This window comes from Oppia nitens, unplaced genomic scaffold (assembly GCF_028296485.1).
Source record: "Oppia nitens isolate AA-2021 unplaced genomic scaffold, nextdenovo-longstitch-racon4-pilon3 scaffold5_pilon_pilon_pilon, whole genome shotgun sequence".
Classification (NCBI taxonomy): domain Eukaryota; kingdom Metazoa; phylum Arthropoda; class Arachnida; order Sarcoptiformes; family Oppiidae; genus Oppia; species Oppia nitens.
In genome coordinates, this window is record NW_026533243.1 from 3000716 (window position 1) to 3028414 (window position 27699).

The 27699-nt window shown below is 21.6% G+C and overlaps 1 protein-coding gene across 1 annotated transcript; it reads left to right on the forward strand.

Annotated features, from left to right (window-relative positions):
- The first annotated feature begins 2802 nt into the window (after positions 1 to 2802).
- Positions 2803 to 26878, forward strand: LOC128961262 (protein Wnt-5a-like). Its single transcript, XM_054307479.1, has 7 exons — positions 2803 to 2876; positions 11300 to 11700; positions 22236 to 22370; positions 22624 to 22781; positions 25962 to 26060; positions 26453 to 26697; positions 26764 to 26878. Exons 1-7 carry the CDS (start codon positions 2803 to 2805, stop codon positions 26876 to 26878), a joined length of 1227 nt encoding a protein of 408 aa, XP_054163454.1.
- The last annotated feature ends 821 nt before the right edge of the window (positions 26879 to 27699 follow it).

The following is a 27699-nucleotide window of genomic DNA, read 5'->3' on the forward strand; positions in this document are numbered from 1 at the left end:
ATATTGTATGGAATGGTATGGTTTTATGCCTTCCCTCGGTTTACAGTATAGCCTGTGACTGCCTTCAAGCGTCACATATATAGACAAGTTATGGTTGGCTGAGTTCAATATCTATGTGCCGGTGCGGGTGAGCCAGTGATGCTTCGTTTAGTCCTCTAATACCTTTGCTATCAGTTCCCAAAAACAAGAAAATACTGCAAAACATTAAAACCTATGGAGATATTTACCGTGAATTCTAATGGTTTTAATTATAAATATATACCGTATATAACGTATAAATAAGTTTATATAAAACACATTCATTTTATATTTAAATCAATTCAATAATTAATTCACAGAATTAATATTATATTAATTAATTTTAGTATTTATAATAATATATACTGTAATATATTCATTGATATAATGAATATTTTTATGTTTGCAATATTTTTTGACAATTCATGTGAATTATATTTTGATAACATTTATTTGTTATCATTGTCTGATATAAAAAATAATTATTGTCTTTACCTTTTGAGACTTATCATAAAAATAAATATTTTTGTTTTATATAATATTTTATTTATAAGATACTATATTTGTTGAATTCATATAAATATATTCTAAGCTAAGCTAAAAATTTAAAAGTACTGCAAAATACTATACTGTAATATACTGTATTAGGTTAACATAAAAAACAGTATATATTTCGTATTTTTCATTAATATAACTTTATATTTTTTGTTTAAACACTATACATACAGTATATAAACTATAGGTGCTGTATATACTGTATAAATAGTAATTATTTTTATTTTCATTAACATTAGTAAATGTTAATAATATATACAAAACATTGGAAGACATGTACAGAAAATATTAAAATTCAATAAGACATTTACGTAATGTAAATCCATTATCAAACAAAAAAGTCTGAAATAACATTTGATTACTATTTTTTACATCGCTTTCCTTAAAATAATAGTTATAAAAATGAACATTTTATTAATCAATTTTCATATATTTATAAGAAAAAACCATAATTGATAACAAAATAAACAAAAATATATTAATCTATTAAAAAGGTTGACTTCAAATAAATATTGAATATAAGTTTTACCGGAATTTATATAAAATTTTGTGATAACACATAAAAATGTATTTCATTAGCCATTTGGCGCCGACATGTACTTCAATAGTTGATTGCATATATATATATATACTGTATATATGCATATATGTCGAGACTTGAAAAATCAGCATATATTGAGAAATAACAAAATTTTTGCTCATATTTTTGTGGCCAAAAATTGTTTATCAGTTGAGAGAAAGACAACAAAAATGAATCGGATGTTTAGCCAGAGGCTAGTTATCAAGGGTGGCCTCTAAACACTCATGTTTGACACATGAAAAAAGTTCCCTCCCATTGATTGGCATCATTGTATAGCGTATTATGCCTTTTATAATTTTTTAAATATTTTTTTCAATACTCATATTTATAGAAATAACTTTTATTTTTATTCAATGTATTGTTATTTAAAAATGTTATTTTCTTTAGAGACATCAATTTATATATTTATATTGTATACAGGCATATAAAAATTATCATAATAAAAAATATTAATTAATAATAAAATACAATTTGAATATTAGTTAAATCAACTTAACATATTGAAACATATGATTAGCTAAATAATAAATTATTAATAATTTGTTATTAAATAACGTTTATTGATATATATATAGAGTATAATTGTTTCCATGAATAACTAAATATTAAAAATGATTAAAACTTATTGTTATAAATAATATAAATTTATAGTAAACAAATTATAAATATAAAATAATTAAAAAATAAATACATTTTAATAAATAAATAATAAAATTAACAAAATTTTAATACTTTAATTTAAATTTTAACTTATTTAAACTATTATAAAACACATTTCAAACATACAGTAGGTTTATCAATATGAAAGTATTTAAAAAATAATAATTTGCATCATAACTAAAAATTAAATAGCTAATTCAATTGATTAGCTTATTAAATTTTAAATTTCAAATTAAAATATTAAATTTTATAATGATATTATTCAACATATTTATCAAATATATTTTGTTTTTAATTTTATAAATACAGTATTTGCAATGTTATACTTTAAATTAAAAATCTATCGATATATCGACATTATTCAATATATATATATATATATATATATATATGCGATTGAATCAATTTTTCAAATTTGAATATACAGTATATTATAAACTAATGCAATAGTAATATAATTTAGTACACAATACCCGTCCTCTAGTGTTTGGCGAACAAAACAATTGATATTTTTGTGATAACTTTTATTGAGTAGTTGTTTGTGAAGACCATAGATGTCGATCATTGTTGACATTAATATCATTAATCAATGATCACATTATTGCCATCTATTATATTGAAAGTAAAAATAGTTTTGAAATTTTATTGGATGTCAGATAGTGGTGCCGACCGCCCATTCAAACACAACTTACAGTTTTTTGTCGATCATATCGTTGAACTGTAAGCACTCTGTGGACAGACAGTTGCCGAGAGCTGCATCCAGGAGTCAATTACCGCATCACATATATAGTTATAAACTATAGTTATATGCATATTGTATGATAATTATGTAATTAATAGTTTTTTTAAATTAAAAAGTGTGAATATTTAGACCGAAAAAATTCACTGTTTAACCGATAATTGCTTTAGTGTTAATCTATAAAAAAATAATAATTTAAAATATAATAAAAAGAAAAATTGCTGAAGTTTTGGATATATTGTGTTGAATGATGAGTGCAAATCAATTGGGATTACTTTTATTCACATTATTCCTATATATTCCATGTGTTGTCACCGTTTGGTGGTAAGGATTGAACTAATTTTTTTAAAAAGTGTATAACATTTAATTTAATGATAAAATTTAAATAATTGTTAGTATATAAAAATTTTAATTTTGTTATTTTGAAAATTATTAMGTTAAATAAATAAATTTATTAAATTATTGAAATTTCTAAAAATTAATTTTTTAAATATTTAKTGAATATAAATAAATAAACTATTTAGTTTTAAATCAATAATATTAAAATGAAATAAGATATCATTAGAAATATAATTTTATCAATTAATTTACTTTTTTGTAATTAATTTTGTTGTTTTTGTGAAATTTAAATCCACTTTCTAAATAATATAGCAATGTAAAGTATTTACATATTTTATGTTTTATTAATGAAAATAATGCTTAAAATTTCATTCATTACATAAAACTATTTGTTATTACAAAAAATATATATATTTCAATAGTTAACATAAATACACATTTACTATATAAATCTAAATACAAATTTAAAGCTTTTCTTTAAAACGAACCGCACTTTTATGTCATAATTGCATACCTTTCCACTCACTTTATTATATCAATTGTATGTGTAATATAACATAAGTTTTATAACTTAAAAAAATAAAATATCATTTATAAAAAAATAATAATTGTCAAAATTTAGTTAATTATTGATATTATTATTGGTATAAGTGGTTATTAGGTAAAAATAATAGTCATTATTGTTAATTTAGTAAATTTGTCAATTATGTTATACATTAGATAAAGTCATCTCTTATTTAATAAATCTTATAATTTCTTTCTCTATTTCTTTCTCTTCACTAAACATTGTCTTAAGTTTTTAAACTGCTATTTAATGTCTCAAAAACACAAGAAAATATGATAAATTGTTTTAAGAAAACATTTAGTTTGATGTTTGAGTCGTTTTTTATTTTCTTCAATGTTTTTGACAGAATATAATAAAATAATATATTAATATAGATATAGATATAGTAAAAATAATAATATTTTTGTTTATTACTAAGTTTTATGTTTAACTATAATTTTCAAACACATTAATAATACTGTTTTAATAAAATACATATAATTGAATCACTGATTTAATAAAATACATATTTATTTGTATTTTAAGCAATAAAAATTAAATCTATTATATTAATCATTTTAGTGTTAATGTGTTTTGCCTATATATATATATATATATATATATATATATATATATATTTATATTATATATATRTTATCATTTAATTTTAAAATTACTGGTTGCATATAACAATTTGTTTTTTATATGACTAAAATTATCTTTAAAACAATAAATTAAAAATAAGGTTTATTTAAATTTAATTAGGTTTTGTCGTAACTTTTTTAAATGTTGTTTTTAAAACATTATAAGTGTATTATAAATTATTATAAATGTTGCAAAAATATTTTTATCATTTTTTATGACAAATAAATATCAGTCCTAATTAATAGCATATTTAAAATTATATTATTATCATTTAAGATTGTTTATATGTTTAACCTGTTTTACAATTGATCTGACAATTAACATTTGGACTTTAAATTAGTTTAAAAAATTTATTTCATATATATATATATATATTATTATAAAAACGATAAATGTTATATGTTTTGGCATAAATAAGTTTATATATATATAATATATTAACATAATTTTCTGGTCCATTGTTGTTGGTCTTGTTGTTAACATTGGAAGTCCTCTTTTAAGGTTTTACACGCCGTATGTTTATRTATAGTATATTTATGGCAAAAATAAAGGAGTTGAGGAAAGGTGTTTAACAACACAGGTCTACACTTTTTTTGTTACTCTATTGATGGCTAATTTGAATCACAACTCTATTTAAAGACTCAAAATATATTTGGTTAGAAAAAAGTTTTTATGAATTTAAACATTAAATCCAATGACGAGAAAATGTTTTTTAAATTTTTATATATGGGTTGAGAGTCACSCTGACAGTGCACAGACCCTCTGCCATATCGAGATACTGTATATATCTATATATCTCTATATATTATATTTATAATGGTGTAGATCTCCGGTGACCTCCCGGTGTCTGCCCAGACATTGAATACATGAATTGTGAGTCACAATTAGTACTACAATCAGTAATGTGTTGCTTTAACAACACAAAAGTAGCCCAACATTTGTCTGATTTATGCCATTGATTGTATGCACACACCATTCACTCGCCCCTTGCAATACCCCATATATTCAATACCCATTGAGCTAATCAATTAAAATCATTTCAACCATATTTTTATGTGCTATTTCTCTATTAAATCTCAAATCGTTTTTTTCAATGCTGTTGTTATAATTAACATTATAAATGATTTATTGATTTGAAACATATTTTTTCTTTTCCACAATCAAATGAGATGAGACTTATAATAATAATAAAAGTTTTTCTTATTATAAAACTATAGTTTTGTTTTTTTTTTATATAAAATTATTATCGTTATTATGTTCTTCTTCTTAAAATATTTTTTGTATTTTATATTTGTCTTTCTATAAATATAATCAAACTATTTAATCATTATTATTGTTTTTGATAGATTTGAATTGAAACTAACTATGAAATCCTTTTTATTATATTTTCATGTAATAAAGTGTTAGTAATGAGGCTTTTAGTGTTTTTTGGTTTAGTTTCTGTTGTTGTTGTTGTTGACTACTTATTAATTTACAAAATATGTGATTTTTTTATACACGTCTGTAATTTAAAATATGAATTGTTTTTATTMWAAACCTAAATACTTTATTTAAAAATTTATTTATTAGGGTTGTTAAATACTAAAATGATTAAAAAAATATAAACTGTGCAAACAAAACAAAGATTAGAAAATGCCAAATACTAAATTATCAGTTGACTAAAATTTATTAAATCTATATGAAAATAATGACAATTTTTAAAAACTAATGGTTAAATTTTGAATAATAAGAAATTAATAATTATTACATTATTTCATGATATAAATTTTAATTGAATAATTCAATAAAACTAATATACACCTAATAGTTATTTAAGGTTAATACAATATATCAATAGTTAATGTGAATTTAATATTATTTATACACTAATAATTAAACAGAATTTTTAGACGTAGAATACTATTTATTTTTTTATAAAACATTGATATTTACTAATAATTACTATATTTGTGGTCTAAATATATTTGTCTATTAGACTCACTAAAGGAATCATTTAACTACTGTAATAGCTTTCTGTTTATTTGAAAAATGGTTTTTTTTGGTTAGACTTCTTAAAAAATATATTTTCACACAAAAAAGTAAAAATATTTTTGTTAAACTTGAAAACACCATGAATTTATAAAAATTATAGAAAAAGTACACTTCTATTTAGTACTATTTAAATCAATTCAATATATTAGGAGTTGTCCCTTTTGGGTGGCAATAATACCCTATATAGCAATTAAGACTAAAAATATAACTATATATAAATACATTATACTGTAAATAGTATTTTTAAGTTTATATTTTTGTGGTCTACAATAGCAAAGATTTGAATCACGATTTTGAAAAAAACTTTAATACAGTGACAATTAGATTGTAAATTACAGAAATTATATATTTTAACAAACTCTCACTTTTTCAGTCTTAATTTAATTTGTTTTTGAGTTCATTAAAATGAGAATATAATGTATATAAATACTGTACAATGTTAGAAATTGTTGAATAATATATAAATTATTTTTAGTGATTGTGTGTTGAGATATAAATTTTGATTCAAACTTTTATATAGAAAACCACACCTTAAATTTTCTCCTCTAAATTGTATTGTATATTGTTATATTATTATAATATTTTTTTGATTTACTTTATTACATTCAATAAGGACAGGTAGGACCCAAATGCACAGACTAGATTATATATAAAGCTATGTGTGTGTGTGTGAGTGTATGTATGTGTGTGTTGTGTGTGTGTGTGTGCTGTGTGTATGTGTGTGTGTGTGTGTTTGTATGTATGTATATATGTGTGTGTATGTATAATATTGTATAACATTGTATATGTGTGTGTTTTGAAGTTTTATATAAGAATCRATAATTTCAACAAATTTTTATAAATGATATTGTATTTATACACTCAATTTATTTGTTATATTGAACCCAGAATTTGTTTTCATTTATTTGACTACCAATTCAATAGCGTGTTTGATATTATATTTATGAAAAATATTATACCTTTTTTGTATAACTGTTGTCATATTTGTTTTTTTGTGAATATTAACTATTTGAAGGGTATATGTTTGGCTACCTATTACAAGATGTTTTGCCAAACATATTGTTATATTTGTATTGTATGCATGAAACGAGAGGTCCAAAAAAAGAGGGGTCAGTTAAATATCGTATTTATGGGGACAACATATTTGTGAAGTGAAATCAACAAAAATGTGAATAATAGGACTACTATTAAGTGAGGACTTMTAACCAATAMTGACAACACAACACTTGAAAACACTGTTTTGACCGAYAGAGTGAAGTTCCCTAACATTTATTTATTACTATACAATTCAAACATATTATTAAAACATTTGAAATACACTCTCAGTTTTCCTAACAGTTTTACTCTTCATTTTTAATTCATTTTATATATTAATGTCTAAAATGAATGATGAGTTCTCGTAATTCAATTATAATTAATGACTTATATAATGGATATAATTTGGATAAATGACTGACCATTTTTATCATAATATATTGGATTTAAATCAATGATTATATGAAAATTAAATAAATAGTTTATTAACAGCATTTATCTGACTATTACATCCTATTATTTTATACACTAGGATTATTTGACATAAATAATTGAATAGCTAATAAATAATTCATAAAAAATTATCATAATGTCAATTGCATATCAATATTTAAAAAATATGTATCTTAKTTACAAACATTTTAGAGTACATTTAAAGTTTCTTTTAATAAAAACATTTATTAAGAAAACTAAATTGTGTTATGATTTAAATAGCATTTGTTTTTAGCTATCAAGTTGAGAGACAACACATTTTGATAAAATATTTGATTATAGAGATTGTAATTTAAATTTTAAAATTGCTATTTGTTTTTTTAAAAACAAATTTGTCACAAAATTATAATTTAAAATAAAACCAGAAATACGAGTCATTGATATAGGTTTWSAAATCAGTTATAAAAATAAAAACTTGTATTATTTTAACACATTATTTAAAATGATTGATGTCATCTAAAATTAACAGCAAAATGTGAATAATTAATTAACGACAAGTATAAAGTGTTATATTTTAATAATTATTATGTTAATTATAGATTAAAATTTTTATAACATGTAGTTATGCAAATTATTTATAAAATAAAATTTTTTAATATTTTAAATATATTAATATTCTCGAAAAATTAATTAAAACTTTCATTTTTTGATAATATATATTTTGCTTAAATTACATTTTAGTTTTAGTAAAACAAAATAATATTAGTAAAATAGAAATTCAAAAATAAATGATACAAAAAATTAATAGATTGTATTAATGACACATATGTACAATACATGACTTGAACATAATTTATTTAATATTCTGTAGATATAGTATTATATGTTTATTTAATAATTATTACAATTTAATATTATAGTATTAAATATAATAACATATAATAAAACTATGTTTAAAAAGCTTTACATTTTTACTTTACTTTTACTTAACATACATTTAAAACACTCATATCATTAATACTGTATTTTTCCTGTATTTAAGGTGTTTTATTAATAAAAACAGGGAGATTATGAACAATAAAATAAACAGTTATAAAAAATTTAATATTAAGTGGCTTGAAATAATACATAATAATCATTTATATTTGTTATTATTAATATTTTTATTGAATTTTATAACAGGTATTTAGTATTATATTCGTAGATTACATAATAAGATACTATATTTTAAAAATATATTTACATAACTTATTTTGTACGCTATATTGTTTGCACTTATGATATATAAATATAACATTAAGAAGCATAAAATTTCATGTAATAATTATAATATAACAGTACAACAGGTGATATGATTTTGTATTTAATAAAATTTACATCAATTATGAAAGCTATTTGAGAAAAATATATTTATATACTAAATAATGTGTTTAGGAGTATATATGTATACAATATTACCTATAAATTTATACAGAATATTACTTAAATATCACTTTTTCCTGTAAATAGAGGAACGCCTGTCTATCGCTAGTAGTCTATCGTCTCTCTCTCTCTCTCTCTCTCTCTCTCTCTCTCTCTCTCTCTCTCTCTCTCTCTCTCTCAAACTCTGACACTATAATTAATGTCTAAATTGATCTCAAGACAGTACATCTTAAGTGGTATACATTTAGACATATTCTTGATATTCASTCTATACAGTATACACTACGTACTGGTAATTGTTGAGAAAAGGAGACTATTTTTTGCGGTAAAAACTGACGATTCATGAGAGCACCCGAAGTCATACTAGTGTTGCTCTCATTTACTTTATTTTAGTCAAGTCTTAAAAATATACTATTTTTTAGTTTTTATCCTATAATAAAACACTGTTTGTCAATATACATAATAATTATTTGGTAAAATTTCAAGTATTTTTTTGCTAAACTAATTAAATTTGCAAAACTATATGTATATAATTTTATAAATTTCTGTCTCAACTTTAACCTCGAATTTGAATTGTTAAGAGTATTCACTAAAAGATTATAAATTTATATATAATTATTTTAATATTATTTTGTTTTGTTGTCTAATCTCGCAATAAAAACTTTTTTGTGTTATAATATTGAGTGACTATAAAAAAAGATTGAAAAATAAGTAGCATTTTTTTGTTAAACTCATTTATATGGCTTACTTATTACCCAAATCATGCAAACAATGTGTGTGTATATCAATATATGGCATAAATTTTATTGTCATTCAATAGCTCCCCAAACATAGGCAGTCATTCACTATGAATGGTCAATACAATGGCTGTGCCGGTGGGCACTCATACCATAAGTAGTTGTGATTTTTTTTCTCGTCATTTGCTTTTTATGTATTGCCTCTACTGATGGCGTAACAGATATAATAAGCCAACAAATATAATAAAAGTCGAAAAGTGTTGTTTAACACTTGACTTCAATATATGCAAAGCTGTGCAATTCAAAAAGCTCTCTCTCTCTCTCTCTCTCTCTCTCTCTCTCTCTCTCTCTCTCTCTCTCTCTCTCTCTCTTTCCGCTCACTCACTAATCTCTAAAATTTTTATTTAAGTTTTCCATTGATATGAAACTACAATTAAAGCATCAATTGGGAGCAATTATTTATTTTTAATATTATATACTAAATTAAATATAAAACAATTTCATTTTGGTTGAGTTTTTTCCCCTTAAAATAATATTTATATTATACAAAATATTTTGAAGAAAGAGGTTAGCAATTTAGCAAATAATAAAATATCATAATATGAAATGTCATAAATATTTAAACCCATACAAGTATGTACTGTTAAATTGAAATCTCACATATAATAAAATCCATTTAAAAACTATAAGATAAAAATTATTGTAACTTTTACTTAGCATTGCTATTAAATAAATTCTTATATCACTTTAAAAAAGTTGATAAAATGTTTTACACCGTCAATATTGTGGCGACTAATCTCTTCTCAGACTTGGGAAACACCAGTCAATGGCACAGGTATTGAGTGTCTGTTCACCGGGTGGTCACCCAATGACAGGGAATGGCACTCTTCTTCATACATAAAAGCATACCTTTCAACAAAAAACTGATAACATGTTTATAACTATTACTCGAAGTTATTTTTATGTTAACCACAACTATGTTTTTGTGTAATGTATATCATATATGTTTAGTACTGTTTATAATTTATATATAAATTTATATATTATATATTGTAAAATCTAGTTTAGTTTGTTATTTTAAAAAGTATTGAATTTTTTAATATCAATATTAAACGTGAGTTTTATAAATAAAAATAAAATCATACAAATGACAAAATTAAAAAAACAATTTTTATGCTATATTATTGAAAAAATATAATTAAAATTGTAATTATTTCTATGATAATTAAAAAATACAATTATAAAAATAAACAACAAAAACAATTGATTTAGTAATTTATTTKATTTTTTTAGATATGGTTTGTCTTATAAATTATATTAAAATATGTATTTATGTCAAAACTCAGATAACAAAAATGATTAATCATTAGATAAATAAAAAGATTAATCAATTATTTTTTTGAAATAATATAATAAATAATAAACTGTTATTATTTACCTCTTTCTTATTGATTAAGAAAATAAAATTAACATTTGTTTTGAATAAATGATAAATACTTATAATTAAAWATATATATAAATAATAATTTTTATGTATTATTTAATATGAATACAAAACATAGGAACCTCGGGATGCAAGGCATAGGAATTATGAATAATGGTCTCAATCCGTCAGATCTATCATCTTATGAGACAATAGTTGCGGGAGAGCCGGGTCTCACTGGTATTGGTCTATCAGTGTCACCATCATCAGCATCGGCACAATTGCCAGTCGATAACAATATGTTAACATCTGCTCCCCAGCTCTACGCACAGGACAAACTAAAAAAGTTGCCCTGTGCTCAGTTAAAGGGACTTAGTAAAGGACAAACACAGTTATGTCACATATATCAGGACCATATACCACATATAGGACAGGGAGCTAGACTTGGCATCGGTGAGTGTCAGTGGCAGTTCAAGAACAGGAGGTGGAACTGTTCCACTGTTGATGACTCATCTGTCTTCGGACAAGTGCTTACAATCGGTAAGTCTATGTGTTTATCAATAATAATAATAATACTTTTGTTTTTATCTCACAAATTATTTATGTATTAATACATTATTTTAGATCAATGACTTCTATATTACTTAAAGCCATTACTATATTTTTTTGTGAATATTTATTAAATACTTATAAATGAGAACAAATTAAATAATAATAAGATATTTAATTATTTTTATATTTTTTGGTTATATCGCTAAAACATTTTTTTGATGATTTCTTAATTAACAAATTAATTTTATCAAATTKACTGACAATTATCTTTATTTTTTGTCTATTTTTTATATTTTATTCATTTATTTTGGTAATTACATTATCAAATTACACATTTTAATAAAGTTTTTCCAAATATTTGAAATAAATAAAAGTAAATAATATTTAGTATAYAAAATAAATTGTTGTTATATAATATGATGTGTGCTAAATACTTAAATGTTGCTTATATTATACTGTATATATTAAGACAAAATTATCTTTATAACTATGTTTCAAATTAGATTTAAGATAAAAATTTTAATTTATTTTAAAGATTATAACATTTTTGAATAACTGTTTAATAACGTGATTGTTGGATAAAAMATGCATTTCTAATTTGATATAACTTGCAKTATATTATCAATTTTTAATTGACTTTTTTATTTAGAATTAATTAATCAAATATATAAATAAATATATTTAAAAATTAACAAAATTTATGATGATATTAAGTAAATTGAAAATAYARTTTGTTTATTATATAAATCTAATTATTGTCAGAAAGTGATAGAAATATTTTTTTAACATTAAACTTATTAATTGACAGAAAAATCGTTAAAGTCAATGAAACTCAAATTAATTAAACATCTAAACATAACAACAAATATATACCAAATTTAGTCATAAATAAATCATTAATTTTGTTTTTTCTTATTTATTTTGGCATCAAAAACAAGAAATACACAAAACTAAAGTTAATTTTCACTTTATTTAACACAAAACTTGATGTCGATTCAAAAAACATGCTAAAAATAAACAATTTTAGTTTTTATTAATTTTTAAAAACTAACTATAATTRTTATGTGTTATTGTTTGCATACAAACCTATAGCATATTTTGAGTATTAATAAAATATATAAAGTTACACAAAAAAAGATTTATTTTTAATAAAAACTAAATTTCAACAAATACTGTATTTTAATACTCATGACTAAGTAATAGTTTTGATTTTTTTGTTACAATAATCTTTAAATCACGAAATTTTAAATATCAATCAAACAATGACTTAAYCATTCATTCAATACAACATTTAGAGCATATTTKTCATTATTTTTATTTATTGAAATGTTTAGGCGTGGTTCACATATTACGTTCGCACTTATGAACTTTTAGACTTTAAGAACGATCGCATTTAGATAATACAGTATCTTATTTCTTGTGATGGGGGGGTAGCGGTTAGGGATAAGCGAACGTAATTTTTTTAAATGACTACATGCGAACAATTGCGAACATATCTAGATTTCTTAAAAAGTGCGAACGTAATATGTGAACCATAGCAATATGTTATAAAATACGATAAGATATGTGACACATGGCTTCATATTTTACTTACAAATATCAATATTTTGTTAKTTGTCAAAAAACTTCACATATAGTAAAAAATATTTTAAAATTTWGTAATATATTTATTATATATGATATTTATAAMAATTTATATMATACAACCAAATTTAATCTAATGRTCTTTTACATTTAGCAAATGATTATTATGCTATTAAACAATATATATATATAATATAAAACAATTTTTATACAATTACTTAAGATCATTACAAGCACTTGTTTTTTCTCTTTGAAAACTAGAGTTTGGATGTAATGATAATTTGATTAGTGGGTTATGTCAACAAATGGCCACAGATTGGCCATAAATGCCTAAAATTTTATTGCTTTCCCAATATATGACAATATAAGCTTATTTTCGGTCCATTGATTTATAGATAATAAGGTATTAATCGCTATTGAATTAAATTATATTTCTTAATAGTGAATGTTGTATAGAGAAAAATGCYRTAAATGTATTGTTTGCCAGATTTATGTTCACTCAGATACACAGTTTGTAWGACTATAATAGAGGGTACTATTGATGGATATACAGTATTTATAAATGCATAAAAGCGGTGACAGTTTTATGTTAGTATAATATAACAGCCCTCTTATATAACCATTTGGACCCGTTTTTAACATCTGTACCATAATATCAATCATTTTCATAACAATAACTGAGYAATAAAAACTTTATAAATATTTAATGATAAATAATTTTACAACAAAATGAATGTTTTATAATTRTTACTATAATTATATTTATAAAAAACTAATGTTATACAGTATGTTAACAATTATAATGAAGATTGACAATGAAATATTACATTTAAAATACAATTATATATTAAAGTGTCACATGTCATGTCATTAACTTAATTTAATGATGTAATTAGAGCTAATTTGTTAATATTTAAAAAWAWAWATATTTTATTAAATAATTTTAAAATACAAATTTAAAATAATAATTATATGCATATAATTTACTAAACAGAAACTATTAAATATAGTTGTATTTGATTRCTTATTCATATGTGTCAGTTTAAATTATATGCTAATTTAATAATACTGTATATTATAGTAAAATATGAATTTTAATATATAATGTAAAGMAAAAAATATAAGTAATATAAATTACATTAATATTTTAAGCTAAATTTACATATTATRYAGTGTTTACTTATTATTAGTAAATACTGTATATAAAATATACAGTATTGATCTATATGTACAGTATTATTAAGMTAATTTTATAATTTTTTTTACAATCAAATATTTTTATAAAATTAATTWCAATAATTTCSAAGTTTACAAATTTTTAAAACTCTTCCATTAATTACAAGTTTTTGTTATAAGTAATTTAAAACATTATTTCTATATAAAGTACTAATAGGTGTTGATGTTTGTTGTAAATAAAAATTRTAATATTGTTATCAAAAAATGTTTTAAAATATATGTTTATATTTGAAATTATTATATACAAGTTTTTCATTTATTAAGTTAGAATAATAAGTAAAAATTTAGTTGTTAAAATAGTTTATTTTTTAATTTATTATATAATAATAGTGATGATAATAATAATAACTTTTAATGCCTAAACACGAAATRAAAATCTAATGGAAAATATTTTTTTAGTCTAAACAACTCTTTTATGAAAACCGCTTCTATTATRATAAATATATACAGCATTACATCTCTCTCTCTCTCTCTCTCTCTCTCTCTCTCTCTCTCTCTCTCTCTCTCTCTCTCTCTCTCTCTCTCTCTCTCTCTCTCTCTCTCTCTCTCTCTCTCTCTCTCTCTATTTATTTATCTCTCTCTCACTTTCATATTTCTATTTACCATTTATTGACATAAAAATGTATAATGAGATCTATAAAAAACATCGTTTACCGTATAATATATAAGTTATTAATTTTACTAAAACGTTAATTTATATAATAKAAAGCATATATAAATACTAATATTATTCAATGCTTTCTAAAAGCTTAAAGCAAAGGTTCGTCGCTCTTTATAAAACTTAATTATAAATATAGTGTCCATAAGTTTATAATATTGTATATAATTTATTTTATTTTGTATTCAATATTATAATTWGTTATAAAGCATTGTTTACAAATCCTARCAGATTTTGGACCTAATATTACTTAWATATTATTATAAATAAAGGTTTTATCTTTATTTATCCGTTYACTAACAATAGAAAGTATTGTATTTTTGACAAATGTGGCATTTATTAATATATAATATTTATTAAATTAATTTTACTTAAAAATAATATATATCAAAAAACTTTATTATTTATTCTATACCCGCAACAAATTTCTCTAAAACTTTTAATTCTAATAACTTAATAAAATAATCAAATTTATATATTTAATAAAATTATAATGAATAAAATATAAAATAAAATATAAACTTTTACTGTATAAAATAACTGTAACTAAAAACTACTATTAATATTACTATAATAACTACGTTTTTATTGTGTCGCTAAACGGCTAGTTTAGCGATACTTTTGAGAGTGATTTTAATGTTCAATAGTGTCCARTATTTATACAAAAATTAATATTAAACTTTGATTTATGTCTAAAATTATATGTTTTTGTGTCCATACATTTCTATWTAATTTTGTCTATTTATTTCTGTTTTAATGGAAAATTAGTTTAAAGTAATATTTTTTACAATATTTATGTCCATAGTTTCACTGATGGACATCACTTGTAATTGTGTTGTGTGTGTGAGTGTGTGTGTGTGTATATTTAAAAACAAGTAGTGTTAAAAAGAGAAATTTATAAAATAAAATAGAAATTTCTAGATAAAATTTGTAAAAGAAACTTCTATTAATATTACTATGTTAATTTTGTTTTTCGATATATGTTATTATGTAACAATATATTGGTTTACAAGTAATAATTAAATATTAGTATTAATATTTTTATTATTATTTAAACAAAAATTAATTTATTTAATTATCTTTGATTTATATATATAATAAAATGATTATTAAAATTTTAGAAAATATTATTATTAAATAATATAATTATTTTACATATATTTATTTTGTTTAGTGTAAAGTTATGTTATATGAATAGTAGTATTGTTCATTATTTCTATATTATTTCAATAGCTATAGATATGGGGAGAATAACAATAAAGTTAAATTTCTATAGAAATTGTGTTGTGTGTGTGTATTATGTGTACAAAACATGACATCTTTTATTAAAAATTCATAAATTATAATTAATAGTATAATATCTATGTTTAAGAAAAGAAATAATATCATATACAGTAATTCAATGTACTYTATGTAACAAATCGTTTATAATTTATTGAAATTTGTACTTGATTAATTTTCTAGTAGCAATCTAATTTTAGAAATATATTTTATTTGGATCCATGTTTTAAATTATAATTATACAACAAATCAGTACAAACATTATAATTATATTATACCATAATTACATAAATTAAATATAAAAAATTGGTTTAATTGCCGAAATTAAAAAAATTGAAAACTAAATAAAATACTGTTRTATATATASATAATATATATAMTGTATAATGTTATAAATGGAAATTATTGTTTGCTTATGTAATCAACATAAAAACTTATGGATATAACTGAGTTTCTTCTTTAAATTAAAATATGATTTATGATAAGCTAATCATTTAAAAATCATTATATTATACAGTATATTAATTTTTGTATGTTTTCAAAACAAAAATAAAATGTATTCSTTATATATTTATAGTATATTTAATTTATATATTGAGATAATGTTATTCTAAAAAAGTTTATATTAAACTATTTTTCTTATTTTTGTTATTAAAATATTGTTTTATTGCAAAGGTTTGTGTGTTGAGTGTATTTATTATAAGACAAGAAAGACGAGATTATTGTATAATAAAAATTATATTTATTTTTGTTTATTATTTATTATATGCATAACTATATTTAGACTTACAAAAGTAGTAGTTTTATTATTTGTAAACTTTATTTTTTTGCAACATTATGTATTTAGTCTTGAAATTTAATCAAAAAGTGATTTATTGCAAATTTGTATAATAAATTTTAACTTTTATGTACATTATTGTACGTCATTTTGGTGTTTTTAGTATAAAAATTAATCTTATCAATATTTTTGAAATAAATGATAAATATCTAAATATTATTTAGTTTTTGTAGCAATTTATTTGTATACATATTATATAATAAACTTAATACAGGATACTGTAATTACAGTATTTTTACATAATTGTAAAGATAATTTATATATAATCTTATTATATTGTATATTATAATAATGTTTTTTAAAATAAACTTTGTATATTTTAATTTCCTAACACTTTTCTACATACAWATMATAATTAGAGTATATTATTTAAAATTATATTTTAAAATTRCAATTATTATAAAATTTATATATGCTAAGCGTATTACGTATGCTACATTGATACTTAATTTGAAATTGATGCCAATGTAAAACAAATCATATGTTATATGAATGAAAATTTTTCCATAAAAACTGAAWTTTTGAAAAAGCAATAAGTTTTTTGATTGTTTGATATATMGATTTCAATTTATTCAATGGTAAGTTAACGGAGATATGAGTTAAATGACTGAAAGATTGTYATATAAAAAGRTTTAGCTCTAATTAAATATTTATATTACTGTATATACTGTATGCATATATATATATACATAACAKTGTATATAAATTAMAYATATAAACCCATTACTCGTGATCCCAATGTTTGTATTTTGTGTACATTCTGTATCACTATATGTACTGTAYATATAAATGCTTAATGGTTTTCAACACTGTTTCACTAAAAATTATTGAATTTGTAATTTTTTGTGCAAACTTTTTTCAGTTTATTGATTTTACTCYTACTAGTTATATACAGTATAGGCAAATGGTTTTTTAAAGTATATTTTGTTTAAAAATATTACATATGCTATTTTATTGAATATATGTTAAAAAATATGTTCATTAAATTGTGCGCTTATTTAAATATTTTGGTTGGTTTTGTAAAAATTAATAATTTTCATATTGAAAACTTTCTGGTAATTTATTTRRCATTAATGTTAAGCATCAGTGTGTTATATATTTGTACKGTATATATAAATTATATGACATACACTGTATATTATATTAATGTTTAATCGATGTCCAAACAAAACATTAGAAGCAAACAAAAATGTTTTCTTAAACCATATCATTATTTTCCCCAAAAATAGTAGTCAATTGCTATTTTTRAAAAGAAAAATGATTTTGTATTTTTAAAATTACATATTAGATATAATAAGTGCTAAACTTTATGTTTGAACTTAACTTTTACAGTATATCCTCGTTATACTGTAATTTTTAATAACATTTTCAAAAATATTATTATATATAGAAATTATTCTTATTTAAAAAACAATTTATTTTAATCGTTCAAATATACTATTAATTAAATACACGAATTCATGAGTTCTRAATTTTCTTAYTATATTTTTAACCAAAAATATATGAAAACCAAAATTATATCCAAAGTTTTCAGTGTAGTTTCAAATAAAAAAATTCTATCAACAAATATTTTACTATTTAAAAAACTTTACGTTTAACTATACGTTAGACAAAAAATGTGTTAAAAAGATAAATATATATATATATTGTTTTTTAAAATTATATATATATATATATAATACAATGTGTTACTTGTTTTTTGTTRTAATTTTCACGACTATGTAGAGCCAAATGTTGCCTTTGAATTGTATGCTATAAATTGTTTCTCAAGAAAACCTTACACTTGTTCTCCTTTARAGAGAAACTCAACTCAACTGTTATTATAATCAAAAAGAGGTAATCATTATTTGGCAGACAATGACAACTAGAGAGTCAGTTATTTTTCAAATGTATTTTTCTATCCATAAAACCTCTAAAGAGTCCTAATTTTTTCAGGTTTATGGGGTCTATGGGAGACACTATATAATACAAATAATGGAGTTATAAATATTATAAATAGAAATGCATTATTTTATAGTTTGCAACAWATTTATCTTATTTGAARTATATTTTTMTTGTTTATATCTATTTAATGTTTTTGAATTAATTATTTATATATATAATATTCTTAGTATTATATCTTTTGTTTATTTTAATTTGTATACTAATTAGAAAATACTAATTATCACTTGATAATTGAAATATGTTAATAATAKCAATAAAATGATTATAAAGTATTTTTATTTATRARTAATACCTGTAGTATAAAAATAAATAAAGTATATTAGCATCATTAATATACAATATTTTATAATATATGTAAATTTAAAATGAAGTATCAGCCACTATATTACACAATCTTTTATTAATACTATTTTAAATGTAAATTTTAACTATTTGTATGTCRTAAATAAGACATTTACAAAATAATTCAATAATGCAAATTATAACATTGAATACAAACTGTTTATTGCTAAATACAAAAACAACTTTATTTAAAAATTACTAATTTTGGAGAAAAAAACTGAATTCATTAATATTAATGTGAGAAAATATAATAAAATATTTTTACAATATTATTGCTATTATAAGAATAAAACTAAATCCTATTTTATACCATTTAATATTTTTACACAAATTATATAATAATGCATTCAAAAAGAGAAATATATATAATTTGATTCTACAGTATATGTTTAGTATTAATATATTTATTATATAATTTTATTTATTTAAAAAAATAATGTAATACACGCAGTATATTTATTCATTTAATTAAAAATAAAGATAAATTTTAGTGTTATTTATAATAAGTCTAATAATGTATCATAAAGTGATTTATAATATATATTTATAATTATTTAAGATATAGCAGTCAAGTTTGTATAAAAAATTTAGCATCTAATTTATCAAGCAATTAGCACCAGTATTTAATAGCCTTATTGACCAATCTCATGATTGTATGTCACATTAAAATAATTAACAATAATCCATAGTATACAACATTGTATACATTTATTTAGCTTAAAGTAAAAATATTTAGCTTTTTATTAGCAAACTGAGATTTACTATTAAAATATCTAAAGACTATTTTAACATATAAGATATGGATCATAAATAAAAAATATAATGTATATAAACTTTATATGATATGATATATTAGTATTACTATTAGAGATTTGCCCACCTATTAGTGTCTCTTTTTAATAGCGTTTAATGTGTTAGGTTTTTGCCATATCTGTTATCATTGGCCAGAGATTTCTCATCAAATTGTCAATAGTCTTGAGATTTTCCTATGCTTTCATGTCATCCCAATATTACTGTCAAAATTTAAACACACAAAACAACTCACGTTTTATTAGTTGCAGAGTTTTAGGGCATCTTTTTGAGTGCAATTTAATTGCTACTCATATAATCATTGGAGTATTAGTTCACTCAACAAATATGTAATGACTATCTTATTGCAATATTTTTTAAAAAATTATTATATTTAATGTATATATTATATTGATACTATTATAGATGTATTATACAAATTACTAAAAATTGTTTAAAATAATCTTTATATTACTTTTTTCAAAATGAATGAGTTTTATACAATATTAATATAGTATTTGATTTGTTTAGCGCTAAACATAGCCTTAGGGGCGCTTCTATGCAATGTCTATATGTGACTCAAATTTTTGTCATATAATCTCGTGAATTGATTTAATATAATAGAGATTATATTATTAATATTACACAAACATGTATTCTCTCCTTTAAAAATGATAGGAATGTTAATAATAAACACAAAATYCAATGAATTACTTGTGTATGAAATGAATTAAATGAATGAATAAAACTTATTTTAGTAATACACGAAAAATATTACTAAAATCATTAYAAAAATAGTTTCTAAATATTTTCTTTTTTTATACATTCATTTGATTCATTCCTCAGATTTTTATTAAGACCAATGTTGTATTGTGTTGTATAGTCTAACGTATATAATATATAAATATACCAACAATTATTGTATCATTAAATTTCAATTGTAAACTTTTAATGTACATAAAATTAATAAATATTTTGTATCCATTTTCAAAATATACAATTATTTTACAAATAAGCAAACAATTTAGTTAAGATAGTTTGTTCATTGAATAATACATAAACAGGGGTTTTCTGCTAAATTTTTACTAATTATTATACTGTATATTATTTGTTATGTAATGTATTATATATAYACACACACACTTAATYGCATAWGATATATAACTGTATTTATTTRTWAAATTTAGATTGTTAAAAACTTTAATTACTATATCAATCAAACAATATAATACTTTTAAAAATAAATAAAAAGCTATGTATTATAATAACGTTTAACAGCTATTTATACAGCAAAATGTTTATCTTATAATTAATATATGTATTTTTAAAAATGTTTTTACATCTATTGTTTTTTAAATTTTKCTAATAAAGTGTTAAATTTAATTACGTTACAAATTATTTGTAATTATAAATCTTTAGAGCTATCATAAAGTTAGGACTTAAATATAGAATTGAATAAMTATAMATCTAAAAATATAAAGATATTTCTAAAAACATTTTTAAATGATTTTAATTTTAAATAGCATATAGTATATCATATTTAAATATTTAAAATTATAATATAACTTAAWTAATTTTATTTTTAGGTTATTTTTATATGATAAGGCAAATTTTAAATAATATCTATATTTTAATTTTGCTTTAAATTAAATACTTACAAGACTTATAGAAAAAGAAATTTCTAATAATTTTTTTATTTGTAATTTTTATTTACTAAACATTAGTTAAATATAGTTACATGACTTAAATCATTTTGGTGCTAATGTTTAAAAAACATGTATAAAATTATTATTTTAATAATATGTTTTTTGTTTATTATTTAATAATTATCTTAACTTTTATAATTAATAGCCTCTCGGGAGACGGCATTCATGCACAGTATAACAGCCGCTGGTGTTGTTCACGCCATAGCCCGGGCCTGTAGGGATGGACAGTTAGCACATTGTGGATGTAGTCGTGCGGCCAGACCTAAAAATCTTAATAAAGGTATTACTTGAGTATTTTAAATATGTAGAAAATTTTTGATATATATAGTTAATAATAGTTACTAAAAACATAACTTTTCTATCATAATATCAATTCATAAGATTATCAACTTTATTTGATTATTGTTTTATATACTTTATAATAAATTTTTTAATATATTTAATTTTCATAATATTATTATATGATATTTCAAAAATGTTAATTTGTTTAAYTATTGAAAAATAAATTATTTATTATAAAATTTGATGTCTAGAGTGGATATGGGGTGGTTGTGGTGACAATATAGAGTACGGCTATAAGTTTGCCACACAGTTTGTTGATGTTAAGGAACGGGAGAACATCCATTCTAAGGCTTCCCGAGAACAGGGAAAGAAACTCATGAATCTACATAATAACGAAGCCGGGCGTCGAGTAAGTCATTATTTTAATTGTTATGTTATTTTTATAATTTTATTTTTTAAGTAGTTATTAATTTTTATTTTTTTAAAGTTTTAAAATTTKASCACTTAAATTTTTTAAATGTATTGATTTGTATATTACTAGTTAATTAATTATAATTAAATAATATAAAATACATAATTTATATAAGTGCAATTAGTAAAYCTTAATTATTTTAACTCAACATTGACTATACTATTGGTAATAAACATATCACAAAAATACACAATTTCTGATATAATCTACATTCAGGATCTAAAACTTATGTAAATTTAAAGATATTAATTAAAGCTTAATATTTWTCTCATAAATGTTTTGTGATATTCATAGTTATAAGTCAGTTAAATTAAATTAATATAAAAATAWRYATAATAATATTATATAATGAATCACTAATTATATGAACATGATATTCATTGTATCGTTGGATATAATAAATATATWAATTATTTAAATTATAGGATAAATGAAATAAAAAAAACGTGAGGCACTTAAAAAAGTGATAATTTCTGATGAGTTTAATTGTTATGACAAACCAGACACTATATGTGCCATCGATACACAATAGCATACATCGGTAATGGTTGACATTACTATTGTATAGATATAGTTGTATAACAAATTGCTTGTCACTAACTGTTCACTGATTACCCGATTCTTTATATTATTTTATGAAAAGACATTTTTGTGTTGAAGARCTCATCTATTGTTTGCCGCAGATATTGCACTCATTTATATGGCATTTCATTTGCAGTAATATTTTCGGTTGCTATAAATTTCAGCGCCTAATATATATATGGTATGTTTGATGCCCTCCCTCACCATATATATTGTGTATGATATGTGTACAGAATTTATATGAAAAGAGATTAGTTGTGTATCCAAACCCCACTTTTACAACAGTAATGCCGGTCTACCGCTCTTTCATGTTAGGACTGTGTTGAGCACTATTATGGCCACTGTGTTGGAAAAAATAGTGCACACAATTGTTATATACCGTAGCACAAGTACCATACCATACAATTATTATTATTATTGTATGCCATATGAGGAATGGCAGTTCAAAAAAGAAAAGAGTCTCTTATGACTACCATTATTAGCCATACCGTATAGTATACTACTCTCTGACTAAAACTACTACAAGTGCACTCATATAACATGTCCCGGTCATACTTAACTCAGGTATGCCATTGAATACAATCGCTCATTTGATAGGCCTGTGAACATTGATAACTAACTATATATTTATTTGGAGAATTAGCTCTCAATATAGCCTATGCTGAGCTCATATATCATTCGTAGGTCTTATTTAAGAATTACTAGTTATTCACTTTGAAAAACATAAAACTTATTACAAGTTATTATATATAAGAATTATCTTAAAGAAGCCAACATTCCTTTTTGCACATATACTTCATATATCAATAGAAAGTCAGATACAGACAAACATATAGATAGAGACAGAGAGAGASAGAGAGAGAGAGAGAGAGAGAGAGAGAGAGAGAGAGAGAGAGAGAGATTTAGCATAGAGTGCTTATTTCAAGAGGTTTTTACTTTCATATACTTTTTATATAAGGTAAGCGCTTGTAATAAAAAAGCCTAATCTTAATGTTAGAGCTAATAATAATATTAGCAACTCTACAGTATAATAAATTGTATATATATATACAAAAATATACTATTTATATATAAACAAGTAGTAGTAAGTTATTTGCGGTGATATTGATAAACTAAAGCAATAGTATTCTAATATTATATTAAGATTTGCTAATATTGCCATTTATGACAAAGTACTGTAGTTTTACACAAAGTATTATTGACACAAACTATTTTAACAACTTTCATGATTTGTATTAYATTATATATCCATATTGTAAAAGTATGTAAAGTAAAGTAATAGTCAACATATTTATAACAAAATATATGTCTTATTTGTTGTTGAATATATTTAATCTGTTTTTTCATAATCTGTACAAATCATTTCACATACAACAGCATATTAACTATTTATAAAACGAAATGTTTAATATGTATCAAAAGTAAAGATGTTATTTGAAATTTTTATAGTAAATTGAAGCACAAGCTGTGTATTTGAAATATGAGTTTTTAACGAAAATGTTTTTAAAAACTACCAAATCTTGTAATTCCCTAAAGTATTCAAATATTTTTAATGTATTAGTAGCACAACTAATCACTAGGTATTAGACAACTATTTCACTTTTTAAAAAAGATCAATATTTTTATTTTTACAAACAATTTAAATTATATATAGTWTATACTAGTATAGTGTATGACTGTATATAATTTATATAAAAATGTATATTTAAATTAACCGGTATATATGTAAATTTAATATCAYATAATGCATGATATAAAATCATACTATTTAATAGTACTTTATATTCATTTTATACAATTTTAATAATATAGAGCATTCAAAATATTTTCATATAATAAATAATAAAATGAAATTAAAACTATTTAAAATTTAATGTAATTTTTATCGATTCATATGATAATAAATTGAGTCTCAAGAAGAGTGAAGTGWGTGARTGTGTGTGTGTGTGTGTGTGTGTGTGAGAGAGAGAGAGAGAGAGAGAGAGAGAGAGAGAGAGAGAGTACCTAAAAAGCGAAACTTGCATTAGGCCTCACTTTCGATGATTTAAACTTTTTTCACTTTCGGTAAACATCAAAGAAACAAAACTTATAAAAATTTTATMGCAACTTAATGCATAACTTTTACACTATGACTTAAATTATGCATAATATTTTAGCGTTTTAATAAATTTAAAAAAAAAACTTTTATTAGATAATAAACATTTAACTTGAGAGCAAATATTACTCAATTGTTGCTATATTTATAAATATCTGAATTTATTTCAGAAAACATGATAAATTAGAATTATATTAATTTGCAAAATATTTTTTTAATAATATAGCAATTGATTAGAATTAGCACATACTGTATAATAATTACATTAACTGTATTAATATATTACAATAAAATGTCTAAATCTTTATCCATTATTTATAAAAATTAACTATAGATACGGTTAATATTTTAAATGTATAAATGTTTTGTATTTGACACAAATATTTGTGTCTATATTAGTGAATGACATAAAATGAACATGTACAAATTTGTTAATATAGGCTGTTATACGTAAAACACGGGTGACCTGTAAATGTCACGGTGTGAGCGGTTCCTGTTCACTGGTCACCTGCTGGCAACAACTATCCAGCTTTCGGGAGGTAAGAGACTCTATCGTGTAATATATATGTCTAAAGTTAGCACTAAACTGTCCCTTAAATATCTTGTAGTACAGTATATACATAATAATAGGCACTTTACTTTCAGTTTTGTTGACAACCCCTCCCCAAACATAAGGTCATTCATTGAGACACAACTTTCTTAGTATTTTTCACTAATGATTTGTTTTAACAATCAATAGAACCATAAATTTAGTAATACCTATATCTATACCWATATATAATATGATTATAATATAATATGATATGATTTGAGTAGTAAACCTAACATATAGTGTATAATATAAGTTTTGCAAACTTTGTTGCCTTTCTATAWCCAATTGACAACTTTCTCCGGTCTGAACCTCTATTTGGTAAAAACCACTTAACAAAAGGTCGGAGACTTTCTTAAAGACAAATATGACGGCGCGACTGAAGTTAAAATAAACAAAAGATCAAAATTGCAAATAAAAAACTCGCGCTATAGTAAGCCAACCGCTGAGGATCTACTTTATATGGATGAGAGTCCCGACTATTGCATTGGCAGCGACGAGAGGGGCACTTTCGGCACACGTGGCCGACAGTGCAATAAGACATCGCCCGGAACTGATGGATGCAATCTTATGTGCTGTGGACGAGGGTATATCACACTGTCTTTATATAATAATATTTTTGAYATTAATTTTTRTTTTATCTTATTTTTTAGATATAATACACATAAAACAATGGTTAAAGAGCGATGCAATTGTAAGTTTCACTGGTGTTGTTATGTCGAGTGCAAGACATGTACCAAAACTGTAGACATCCATACTTGCAAATAACTGCAACTATTAATTGCTCTGCCATTAAGTTCAACTGATCCACGCAATGACCATCACTGCCATCAATACTGATCATCATTACTCTCATTACATAATTTATCACTTTATATACCATGAGATTAAAAGCAAAATGATTTATTTGTGTGAATCATATATATATATATATAAATATAATATATACCAAGTATATAATTAATGTCATATTAATATTATATTATCATTTATTGTATATAATTTATGTTAACGTAGTTTTATATCTTAATTTTAATTGATTTTTTKCATTTATTAAATATATAGAAATTTGATATAAAAATCTATAATTTAAATTTACTTTTTATTTGATTTATATAAYTCTTGTAAACAAATCATTAACAATAATTGATAATTTTGATCAATTAACATAGAAAATCMTTTTACAACCAATTAATTAAATTATTAAWYTTTTTTGCTAATGTTTTTTATATATATAAATATATACACATTAATAGCCTATAAYTGCTGATTATTCTGTATTATCAACACTTGTATTTATATTGTATGAACTGACAAATTACATAACATTATTATCATTTAATACAGTATAGATTTATATATAATTTATTTTATACWGTATATTATATAATAATATTAATTAATGTATTTATAACATAATTTAATTGTATAARCAATTTATGATTTTTATTTTAAAAAACTGTACATTAATTTATTAATACAAATATAATTAATATCACGAAATTTTATGGTTCAGTAATATATTCAATCAATTTTTAAAATTAAACTTTTAATACACTTGTAATCTTGAAAATTGAAATCTTAATTAT